Below are 12,384 nucleotides of genomic sequence, written 5' to 3' on the forward strand. Positions count from 1 at the left end.
TTCAACGTGGTGTGTGTGTGTGTGTGTGTGTGTGTGTGTGTGTGTGTGTGTGTGGAATTACCCCAAGTGATTAAGATCTTTTTTTTTTCTGGTCTTTTCTTTACCAGTTCAACGTGGTGTGTGTGTGTGTGTGTGTGTGTGTGTGTGTGTGTATGTGTGTGTGTGACTTGTCCTTATGAAATCTTTCTGATGCATAGAACTCCAGGTTTTGTAGGAACAACACTCTGTCATCCAGTTAAATGGCATCATTGGCGTTCTCAGTGGACAGCTGTGTTGGGAAGGAGCTGCACTGAGCTCTGGCGAGGGCTCAGCTTGTGGCACAGGTGCCCGACAGATAGTTCATCCCTTCTCCGGTTAGCATGCTGGGGCATAAGTAACGTTCCAGAAATTCTGAGCTGGTGATTGGTGAGGGTGAAGGGCCTCTGTCTAGATCAAATGGCAAGTAGTGGGCCCAGAAACACCTTATTTAAAATCCAGATTGTTCCTAGCCATTTCAAGTTTGAAGTGTGTTAGCTTTGAATTGAGATTGATTTGGGGGAAATTACCACATAAGTTCCAATATATGGAAAATGTTATATTTTAATGAAGCACATAAAGTAATTTAATAATTATCAATTTTTGTTCATTATTGAAAATTAGGATAACTTGGATGTGATAAATCACTGAGATTTTAAAATACCTTTCCCAGTTGGAATTTAAATTTTTCTGTGTCCCAGAAGTACTTAAAAAGTAACCTTAATATGTGTGTTAGTTACATTTCTACTGCTGTGATAAAATACCATGGTTACGACAACTTAGGATGTATTTAACTGGGCTTAGGGTGAAAGGAGTTAGTGCTGGCAGAGCAAAGCTGAGAGTTCTGGAGCTGTGGACAGAGGCAGGGGGTGCGCTGGGAATGCCTCTGGGCGATTGACACCTCACAGCCTGCCCCAGTGACACACTTCCAGTAAGGCTGCACCTCCTGATCCTTTCCAAATAGTTCCTCCAACTAGGAACCAAGTATTCAAATAGATGGGGGATGTCTTATTCAATCTACCACAATCTGTATGTAATTTTTATACTGAATATGTTGATCTTCAGATTGAATTGCCTCCTTTATAATAATTTCTTAAAACCTAAAACATCCGTTGCCTGGAAGAGTTTGACTTCTTGCAGGCTTCCTCGTTGTCTTTGACGTTGTATTTGACAGCCAGCGGCATTTGTAAGCTCAGTGGGCAGGCTCAGTCCTGACCTGACTGGGTAGGCAGGCTCTGGAATAGTTGGAATAGTTTCTCTGAATATTTATCACTCTGTGAGCACCCTGCTCTCCCTCCCTTTGAAGGACTACAGTGGCAGTGTTCACACAGTCCTCTCTGCCCCTCTGCTTCCCGTTTATTATTTACTAAGCCGTGTCTTCTGTTTAGGTCTTGATAGAACTTCTGCGGCGGGAATGATTTGGTAATGGAGTATTCCTCCTGACCGATGGACTCGAAGAAGAAAAGGTAAGACCGGCTTCTCCTTGCAGACACAGCTCCACATGGTTGTAGGGAATGTTTAGTGTGATTCTCTTTTCTGTGGTGTTACGTGGGAGCACATGGTTGCATTTGTGATTGGTAGGTAAAGAGACAAAATTATTTGAGTAAAGGTGATTAGAGAAAAGCTTCGTTAGTTTCGTGTGCTTATAAACTCTTGTAGACATCTTTTCTATCAGTGTTGTTTCAGTCTCTCTTTTAAAAGGTTAAATTGTGACGTTCACAGCTTGTTAAACTGAATTATAATGTAAGGAAATATTATTTAGCAAAAGTAGAGACATTTTAAAAACCTTTTCTGCTTTTACTAAAATAGAACCTGTTATCTTGAAACAAGCAAACAAAAACACCGAGTGTAGCTGGGTGTGGTGGCACACATCATTAACCCTAGCGCTCAGGAGGCAGAGGCAGGCAGATCTCTGAGTTCAGGCCCAGCCTGGTCTCCATAGTGAGCTTCAGACCAACCAGGAGGGCTGTTACGTAGAGAAACCCTGTCTCGGGTATAGGGAGGCGGGATTCTTTCTTGACAGTATTTGGAAAGTATAAAAGACTGTTGTCAGTTATAAATTTGATTCTTAAAAAGTCTAAATATTGGAAAACAATAGAGGTTCCCCCCAAAAAAGCTTGAACCAGGCAGCTATGGGTGGTGTATATACTGGTTATCCCAGCACGTGAGCGGTTAAGGCTTGAGGAACAAGAGTTTGAAGCAAGCCTGGTTACATAGGGAGATTCTGCTTCAAAAATCAAACGCCTATAAACACCTCCCACCCCAGGGGAGTTCCCATATAATCCAGCCGTCTCACTGTGGGCACACATCCAAAGGGAAGGAAGTCCATATCTTGAAAAGGAATATAGACTCCTGACAGTAGGAAAAAATACGGCATCAACTTGGGTATCCATTGATGGGTTAAAAAAAAAAAAAAGTGCTGTATACTGACAGTGGCCTGTATGCAGCCGTAAAACAATGAAACCTTGTTATTTGCAGCAACATGCATGGGCATTTTGTTGTGTGAAGTGAGTCAGGCATAAAGACACACACCACGTCCCCTTACTTACGTGTGCAAGCTAAACGTTAATCTCTTGAAACTAGAGGGCAGAGCACAGGAGAATGGATGTGGCCAGTGTCTGTAGGGTGCCTCTGTAGAGGAAGACTGCCTTAGAAGGTCCTGCCAGGCTGTAGGGCGAACCCTAGATGGGAACAGCAGTGTGTGTCTCGCTCTGTAACTCAGACTGTTCTGCAGCTCAGAATGCCTGCACTGCGCCCCAGCCTCCCTAGTGTTGGGGTTGTCCTCGAGGGCCATCACACCCATTCTGTGTATTTCCAAATAGCCAGCAGAGAGGACTTTGAAGGCCCCAAATACAAAGAAACAAGTTATGTTTAAAGTAAGGAATGTGATCGTTACCCTGACCATATAGAATTAACACATTGTTGCACTTTCTCTGTATGTTCAAGTATGTGCTTGATACAAATAATCATATTTAAAAGCTGGAAATACAGGTGGGCTGGGGTAGAGCTCAGGTATGGCCTCGGGGTGGCCCCAGGGTCAGTCCCCAGTACTGTTAGTGAATGTAAATAGCAGTTAGCTTTACAGTTCACAAAAGGTGAAAGATTTAATTTCTTCATATCTTTCTCATCAAATCAGAATGGTTTTGTGCTACCAAATATTAACCACAAAAATATCTCAGACCTTATTGTGTAGAGGCCAATTTGTGCGTTTAGAGTTTCTCCTAGCCCTTTATATAAAGAGTTTTGTTATCTTGGTCCTGGTGTCATTCATACCCAAAGTGTAAAGCGAATGCTGGACTGTCTGACCCAGCCATCCCAACGTCTGTGCTGGCAGAAGGTGCCATCTTGGATTCACAGCCCTGCCTTCCCCAGTACATATCCAGACATATAGAAGGAAAGAAGTCTCTTGAGGGCGAAAGATAACTGTTTGAGTTGTGGGAATAATTTTTATTGTTTTCTTTTTAAATGTTTGTAGCTCAGCAGAGGCAGAAGGATCCAAAGAAAGAGGCCTGGTCCACGTCTGGCAGGCAGGATCCTTTTCTCTAACACCGGAGAGGTTGCCAGGCTGGGGAGGAAAGACAGTTCTTCAGGCAGCCCTGGGTGTGAAACACGGAGTTCTTCTGACTGAAGGTATTTCACAGGGGACTTGGTGGCGCACACCTTTAATCCCAGCATTCGGGAGGCAGAGGCAGACGGATCTCTGTGTGTTCGAGGCCAGCCTGGCCTACAAAGCGAGTTCCAAGCCTGCCAGGATTGTTACACAGAGAAGCAACAACAACAACAAAGATATTTGGAAGCCTTTCCCTACCATGGTATCTTTAAAATCTAGAGATAGGCCAGTGAGATTGCTTGGCAGGTAAGGGCACAGGGCACGTCAGCCTGACGACCTGAGTTAGGGCTTCCTAATCCACACGAAGATAGAAGGAAAGAACCAACTCCTTAGGTTGTGGGTTGAGCCTCCCCCACATCTTACGCACCCACTAATAATAATGTTTTTAATAGAAGAATAATCTAGTGTCGTAGCCAGGTGTGGTAGCTCATTCAGGAGGCTGAAACAGGAGGTTTGCCATAGTTTGAGGCTAGCCTGGGCTGCACGATTAGTTCCAAGGCAGCCTAGGTTACAGAGGGAGACCTGATCTCACAAAAGCTGGGATAGTTGTTGTGGGAAAGCTTCTCCTTATTCTCATGTTTAAGCAATATCATGTTATTAAGTGTCCAAATTGCAGAAGACAGACGATCATCTCAGCTGGGGCTCCATGGTAGAGCACTCGGTTAGCAGGAAAGGCCCTGGGTTCAACCCAGGACGGAAAGAAAAAAGAGGAAAGGAAACGTTCAACTCATGGCAGGCGCCGTGTTCCTAGCTGTGTTTTCCAGGTGAGGAGTTGGCACATAGCTAGCTGCGGTTTACCTCAGTGTTTACTGGCCGCTTTTTAGCAGCTTATGATGCTGATGTCTGCTGGCGGTGGGCCTGTGTACCTTAAATTCTCACCGCTCCCCAGAATGCCAAAGATGCAAAAATGCTCTGCACTTTTCCAAGTCTTTATGATATGCTTCTGAAGGTTCACTGACTCTCCCCTTTCTCTTTGGAACCTTAGATGGTGAGGTCTACAGCTTTGGGACCCTGCCCTGGAAAAGCGAGTCAGCGGAAGTCTGTCCAAGCAGCCCCCTTCTAGAGAGTGCCCTGGTTGGGCATCATGTTGTCACGGTGGCCACGGGGAGCTTCCACAGCGGAGCGGTGACAGAAAGCGGGGCGGTGTACATGTGGGGGGAGAACGCCGCTGGCCAGTGTGCAGTAGCCAACCAGCAGTATGTGCCAGAACCGAGTTCCGTCAGCATTTCTGACTCAGAGACCAGCCCCGTGTTAGCCGTGAGGATTCTGCAGTTGGCCTGTGGCGAGGAGCACACCCTGGCCTTGTCAATCAGCAGAGAGATCTGGGCATGGGGCACCGGCTGTCAGCTGGGTCTCATCACCACCACCTTCCCAGTGACAAAGCCCCAGAAGGTGGAACACCTTGCCGGGCGCGTGGTGCTCCAGGTGGCCTGTGGCGCGTTCCACAGCCTGGCACTGGTGCAGTGCCTCCCTCCCCAGGATCTGAAGCCCGTCCCGGAGAGATGCAACCAGTGCAGCCAGCTGCTCATCACCATGACGGACAAAGAGGACCATGTGATCATATCAGACAGTCACTGCTGCCCCTTAGGAGTGACCCTGTCTGAGTCCCAAACAGAAAACCACGCCAGCACTGCCGCCAGCCCTCAGACGGACGCACTGGACGGTCCGGGAGAGGTGTTTGACAATGCTTTGGTAGAAACTGAACTGAACGTGGGAAACGTTGAGGCCACAAATGGCAGTGCCGTTTCCTCTCAGCAGAACGTGGCCGGGACAGCCGAAGTGTCTTCAGCCAGAACGGCTCCCTCTTACCCCGACACCCAGGCAGCAACTGCGTACCTGCAGAAGCTGTCAGAGCAGGAAGAAAAGCCACCTCAGGTCCAGGTAGCTGCCGCGTGTTATGACGTAAAGGTGTTCTGGAGTTAAAGTATTTGTGTTTCTTTAGGAACTAAAGTCCTGAATCTTGGGAGCAGGTTTTATTTTTTCCCATCAGGCTGCCGTAATTCTGTTTTGCTAGGCTGAGAGAGGAAGGAGCCTGTGTGAAATCAGAAATGCTCTCAATCTGACCCTTTTTAGTGTTGAAGGATGTCGTGCTGGGCTTGCTTTAGAAGTGGCCCAGGCCCGTGTGTTACTTCCTTGCTTGTGTTTTGCCAGCCTGGCTGAGGCACCACGTTTTGGTCATCCCCAGAACACCAGAACAGCTCAGCTCCGTGCAACCTTGAGCTCACAAGCTGCTTCTGGGCTGCATTGGTGCGTCTCTTCAGAGCTGTGTAAAACTGTTTCCTTTTGTCTAGGGACCTTGCCAGGTTGCAGAATGTTTAGTTGAAGGCAGATGTGTAATGATTCAGTTTCTAGACGAGGTGGTGCATGCATGTAATCTCAACATTCAGGCTGCCAAGGCAAGAGGATTGTTGTGTTGAAGGCTAGCCTATGCTACATAGTATTAAGGTAGCCAGGGCTACAATTAACACTGTCTCATAAGACAAAACAAAAGAAAACAAAAAAAGAAGAGAGAGGAAAAAAGAAACTACAAGGCTTATGTTTTGGATTTGTGGTTTTTAGTTTTTTTGTTTTCGGTTTTGACTGGGCCTTACTGGCCTTATTTGAGGCGGGGAAATATCCTCATTTAAAAACATAGGAAATGAGTGACACTGTTTTTGGAAACACATTGTTCCAGAAGAGCAGTTTCTGGTTTCCCTCGGGATTACCTTTGTGCTGGGGGGGGGGGGGCAAAAGCAAAACATCTTATCCCAAAGGAACTGCTATCTTTTTAGCTCAGGGTCTTTAAAGCCACAAGAGTTTTCAGTTCTTTATCCCAAGTCTACTCTGTCAGGGTGAGAACGTGGGATATTTTTAGAGATAGTCCTGCTTCACATATATTCTCTGAACTTTGTGTTTGACTTTTTTTTCAATTAAAAGTAAGCTGTTTATAAGAAAAAGTATTACAAAAATCCAAACAAAGCAGCATTAATCTAGCAAGAATGTTTGTAGAAAATTCTTAGACTATACATGCTTATAAAACATTTGACTTTGCTGGATCTCAAGTTTGAGGCCACTGCAGACTATAGAATAGATCCTGTCTCAAAAACAAACACAGAAGACCAAGTTTATCCTTTTAAAAGTCATTTCTCCATTAAATATAAAGCTAAAAGCTTGTTGTATACAGCTCATTTGGCTATCAAATTGCCACCTTTAAAATTCTGCATTCCAAAAAAAAATCAACAAAAGGAATTGCATTTTTTTGAACTTATTTTGATAAATGTCTGAAGTTTTTTATCGTGCATGTTGGTTTTGGCAGTGTGTGTTCCTACTAAATTTAACTTAATTTTTGTAAGTAGCATTTCAGCCTTATATCCAACAGTGAAAATTTTATATGCTGTTCTTTGCCATTGGTTGACTAAGAGTTCTAAAATTATATCTTCAACCAAAATTACAAGTAATTAGTTTTTTGTTACTTTATTCATTTAACTACAATAAATAGCTAGAATCTAGCTCAGTGGTGGATTACTTGCCTAGCCTGCTTGAGGCTTTCAGCACCCCAAAATAAAGAATTTAGAAGTATCCATTCATCCATCCCTGCATGTATATGTAACAGGTTGGGAATAGTAGTTTAAGATTATGGGCAGTGTTTTCCTCTGCTTAATGGTAAGAGCTTCCCAAAGCCGCCCCTCTCAAATGCTGTTAGGAGCATCATCAGCAAAGGTCAGAATCGCAGTCTTACGCTGAATCAGTTGTCAGGAGAACCAAATCGTCATAGTTCTTGCCGTGAAGTGTAAGTAATTTTCAAGCCTCTGCTGACTGTTTTAATTAGATTACTTGTGTGCACAGAAGTAACTTCTAGATTTGATATGTAATTTGACAAACTGTGTTGAGTATCCGCTGTATGCCAGATACTATGCTAGGCACTGGGGATTAGTTCAAGAAAACCAGGAGCCAACGTTATTTCTATTTGTTTTTGTTTGTTTGTTTTGTTTTTGAGACAGCATCTCACCGTATATCCCAGGGTGTCCTGAGACCATGCTTTGCTGGGTTTCGTTCTGAATTCAGGACAAATTAAGGAATAATGTGCATATCTTTGGGATCTTTGAGTATAAGAAGCAATTTTTTTTTTTTTCTGAGACAAGGTTTCTCTGTAGTTTTGGAGCCTGTCCTGGAACTTGCTCTGTAGACCAGGCTGGCCTCAAACTCACGAGATCCACCTGCCTCTGCCTCCCGGGTGCTGGGATTAAAGGTTTGCGTCTACGTGTGGGTGCGTGCGTGTGAGTGCAGGTGCACGTGGGTGTGTGAGTGTGTGCGTGTGTGTGAGTGTGTGCGTGCATGTGAGTGCAGGTGCATGTGGGTGTGTGAGTGCAGGTGCCACGGAGGCTGGAGGTATTGGATTCCAGAGAGCTGGAGTTGCCTGCCATGGATGCTGGGAACTTAACCTGGGTCCTCTGCAAGAGCAGCAAGTGCTCTTAACCACCGAGGTATTTTTGTGTGCTATTGGGTATATTTAATGTTTTTTTTTCCCTTTTAGTTAACAGTGGTATTTGATAATTCAACCTTCTTTTCATTGGAATGGGAATTATTTTGTTAATCTTTTTAATATTCCCACGAAGCGTGCTAAGAACACTTGCTCCATATATTAATAATTAACCTGTCGCTTTTGTCCTCTGTGGTAACCAGAGCAAAGGTCGTAGCTGCCCAGCTACTGTGTCATGGGAGATAAGTCTGTAGTGTGAGGGACGGTCAGAGGCGTACGATTTCCTCCTATACAACCAACATGTACATTTTCATTGTAAACACCTCCTTTTCTTAAAATCTTACTTCTTCCATTTCTTAGTAACAATCAATCAGTATAAATTTTCATGAACATACTCAAATAACAGACTGGAGTTTTTCCACCCTTCTGTCCAGAGCACCTTGTATTAACCCCAGTGTTTTTCTTTTTTCTGCCTGTTTAGTGCTTGAATCAGACTCCCTGGGAAGCCTGAGCTGGCTTTGAGCTGAGCTCCCCTTACCTCAGCCTTCCCAGGGCTGTAGCCAGGGCTCTTCATCCCGCAGTCCTCCCTCTCCTCTCCCCATGCTCGGTCTTATAAAACAGTTAGGATCATTTTAACATGCCCTCAGCAAGAGGAGGTGCTCAGGGAAAGAGCTATGTTCTTAGCACCATTTCCATATTCTGTGTTAACTCAACAACCAGGAGGGCACAGTTTGAGGCTGAAGACAAGCCGTCTGTTGTTGTTGGCCTGGCTATGCTGTGTAGCCCAGGGCAGTACCCTTCCTGCGAAGGTTACAGACAGGACCTCCTCCTTGGGTCTGTTTTGGAATTTTTGCAAATAGCTGGGAGCTTGAGCTCTTATTGACTGTTACTACAGGGTTTTTACATCCGTGTGTTTGTTTAGCCTCCTGTAGAGGAAACTGGCCCTGACCTTCACAGTCCGCCAACCACAAGCACCTCAGCCCTCAACAGCCTGGTGGTCTCCTGTGCGTCTGCTGTCGGTGTGAGAGTGGCCGCCACATACGAGGCTGGGGCCTTGTCTCTCAAGAAAGTCATGAACTTTTACAGTGCTGCCCCCGGGGAGACGGGAGCCCAGTTGGGCAGCGCTCCCACAGGCCCAGAAAGCCTGAAAGATCTCAGAGAAGAGCAGGTGAAACAGGAGTCAATGCAAGGGAAGAAAAGCTCCAGTCTGGTGGACATCAGAGAGGAAGAGGCGGAGGGAGGGAGCCGAAGACTCTCCCTCCCAGGACTGCTGTCGCAAGGTGAGGTGTGGGGGACTGAGCTTCACAGGCTGTGTTACAGCAAGTTAACTTTCCTATTGTTGAAGCTGGCATATTCAGATCCTGAGCCTTCTGTAATGGCAGTTTACACAGTGGTGGCTTTAAGAGAAAGCCACTTGCTTCTCTGCCTCAGAAACAGTTACAGAATATAACTTCAGCTTTTTTAATGACTTTATTCAAAGTTTGTACTGCTACCAAATTGATGTATAAGATTTACTTCATGTTATACATTGTTATGGACATAGTAAAAGCTAGCAACATCCTTTTAAAAGACTAATTTAATAAAACATTAACCTAGCAAGGCATAGTGACCCACACTTCTAACCCCAGCACCCTGGAAGCAGAGGCAAGCAGATCCCTGAATTTGAGGACAGCCTGGTCTATGTACTGAGTTATAGGATAGCACAGGCAACACAGTGAGACCGTGTCGCAAAGCAAAACAAACCGACTAGATGAAAGAAAGAAAGAAAGAAAGAAAGAAAGAAAGAAAGAAAGAAAGAAAAAAGGAAAGAAAGAACCCACTGACCTTTATATTTACCCAAAACGCGTAAAAAATTTTTTTTAAAGAAATTACTTTCTGTGTGTGAGTGTTTTGCCTGCATGTATGTTTGTGCACTATTTCGAGCCTGGCGCCATGGAGGCCAGAAGAGGGTGCCAGGTTACCTCGAACTGGAATTACAGTTGTGAGCCACCATGTGGGTACTGGGAATTTAGCCCAGGTCCTCTGGTAGAGTAATCAGTGCTCTTCACCACTGAGCCATCTCCAGCCCCTGTGAAAGATTTTAAAGATTTATTTATTTATTCTATATACAATATTTTGCCTGCACGCATCCCTGTGGGCCAGAAGAGGGCACCAGATCTCACCGCAGATGGTTGTGAGCTACCATGTGGTTGCTGGGAATTGAACTCAGGACCTCTGGAAGAGCAGCCAGCGCTCCCATCCTCTGAGCCATCTCTCCAGCCCCCCTGTGAAAGATTTTAAAGCTTTCTTCCCTCCATAGAAGTTAAAGTTTTATATCTTAAAATTAATTCTTTTTTAAAAAAATATTTATTTATTTATTATGTATACAACATTCTGTCTGTGTGTGCGCGCCTGCAGGCCGAAGAGGGCACCAGACCCCATTACAGATGGTTGTGAGCTACCATGTGGTTGTTGGGAATTGAACTCAGGACCTTTGGAAGAGCAAGCAAGCATCTCTCCAGCCCAAAAATAATTCTTTATGACAGTTCTTTGTTATATATGTGAAATTAAAGCTTGGCTTAGGAAGTATTAGCTTTTAACGATGTTTTGAAATAGGAGAGATTTGTCAACTTTGTGGTATTTTTAGTATATTTTGTTTTTGGTCTTTTGTTTGTTTGGTTTTTTGGGAGGGGGCAGGGTCTTACACTGCAGCCCAGGACGGCCTCAGACTCAGCAGGCAATACAGGCATGAGCTACAGCACCCATTATTACCATACTTTTTAGAATGTAAGTTCTCCAGGATGTTGGTAAACGTTACACAGAGAAGGGTCTGCAGCCAAGTTTTTGGCAGTGTGGCAGATTAAACACTCCCACGGGCTTCTACTCAGGTCCGTGAGCATCATCTGCAGACTAATGGGGAGAGAGGCAGGGCGCAAGACAGTAGGGAGCATTTCCCAGACTGGGCTGACCAGCCAAGCACTCTGCAGGGTGTTTCACAGACACCGTGTTAGTGTGTTTCCTCAGAAAGTCTCTCTGTTAAAGCATCGTCTTCCCTGTTTGTTTCCAGTTTCCCCCAGGCTCTTAAGGAAAGCTGCAAGGGTGAAGACCAGGACAGTGGTCCTGACTCCCACATACAGTGGAGAAGCCGACGCCCTCCTGCCGTCCCTGAGAACAGAGGTGTGGACCTGGGGGAAAGGCAAGGAAGGGCAGCTGGGGCACGGTGACGTTCTGCCTAGGTGAGTGCCACCGGCAGGTGCTGATGGGGGTCAGGTTGGGCAGTAGACTTTTCCTGGGGTCTCCACACATCCATAGCCAACAGGGCAGGTTACTGTGCACCATTAGTGCTGAAAAAAGGCTTAGTCCTCGGTGCCTCACAGTCCAGGCTGGAGGCTAGGCACAAATGGAGGCGTGTACCTTTAGCTTAGTGCTCAGGAGCGAGGCAAGCAGATCTGTGCGCATTTGCGGCCAGTCTGGTCCACATAATGAGTTCCAGGCCAGCTAGGGGTACATGGAGAGATCCTGTCTCAAAACAAATAATACAAGCCAATAAAGGACTGGAGTATCCGCGTACACTTGTCCGTTCCGTTTGATGTGCGTTCATCTTAGAATGCAGGAAATGGTGTTGGGATAAGATGGTATTTCTCTGAAACATTTGAATAGTTATAGATTAATTTACAAAGAGGAGCATGAGTTTCTGACCTCAGAGATGTGGTGTGCTCTCTCAAGCGTTGAGCTGTGCGTACATGAGGGAAAGGGTCATTTTCTCTGACAGGCATTCTCAGACTGTCTGTCCTAGCGGAGCAAAGGGAACGGGGATAACAGTTGCCTCACTTCCCCCATGTCCTCTGTCTAGCTCCAGTCTTTACGTTTCTGTTTTACTTCCATTTGAGACAGGCTCACACTGTGTGGCCTGGACTGGGCGGACTTGGCAGGGATCCTCCTGTCTCCGGGTGCTGGGGTTGGGGCCTGGGCAGCTCTTCCAGCTCAACTCCACAGTTCTTAGTCAATTCCGAATTACACGGGTTGGTTAATGATGACAGACAATGCCACAAGTGAGATGAATGAAGATTAGGTATAATGTTTAGAAAGTAGCTTATACGTATCCTCGTTATTTTTATGTAACAGTCCTGACTGTATACTTCGGGAAAGTTACACTGCTGAAGGTGTGTTGACTCTGTGTGTACCTGTGTTTGTTTCCTTCAAGGCTTCAGCCGCTGTGTGTCAAGTGTCTGGATGGTAAAGAGGTGATCCACCTGGAGGCAGGTGGCTCCCACTCCCTTGCACTTACCGCGAAGTCTCAGGTAAGGGCAGACTGGAGTGC

The 12,384-nt window shown here is 45.6% G+C and overlaps 1 protein-coding gene across 1 annotated transcript in view; it reads left to right on the top strand.

The window, feature by feature from the left end:
* Positions 1-12,384, top strand: part of Als2 (ALS2, alsin Rho guanine nucleotide exchange factor) — a 50,345-nt gene that overhangs the window by 7,795 nt on the left and 30,166 nt on the right. The window contains exons 3-8 of the mRNA XM_026788831.1: positions 1,404-1,481; positions 3,491-3,645; positions 4,611-5,506; positions 9,007-9,364; positions 11,131-11,299; positions 12,268-12,364. Coding sequence (XP_026644632.1) covers positions 1,462-1,481; positions 3,491-3,645; positions 4,611-5,506; positions 9,007-9,364; positions 11,131-11,299; positions 12,268-12,364 — 1,695 coding nt within the window. The 5' untranslated portion in view covers positions 1,404-1,461. The remainder of the gene's footprint in view (positions 1-1,403; positions 1,482-3,490; positions 3,646-4,610; positions 5,507-9,006; positions 9,365-11,130; positions 11,300-12,267; positions 12,365-12,384) is intronic.

The sequence above is a fragment of the Microtus ochrogaster genome, unplaced genomic scaffold (genome assembly GCF_000317375.1).
Source record: "Microtus ochrogaster isolate Prairie Vole_2 unplaced genomic scaffold, MicOch1.0 UNK8, whole genome shotgun sequence".
Classification (NCBI taxonomy): Eukaryota; Metazoa; Chordata; class Mammalia; order Rodentia; family Cricetidae; genus Microtus; species Microtus ochrogaster.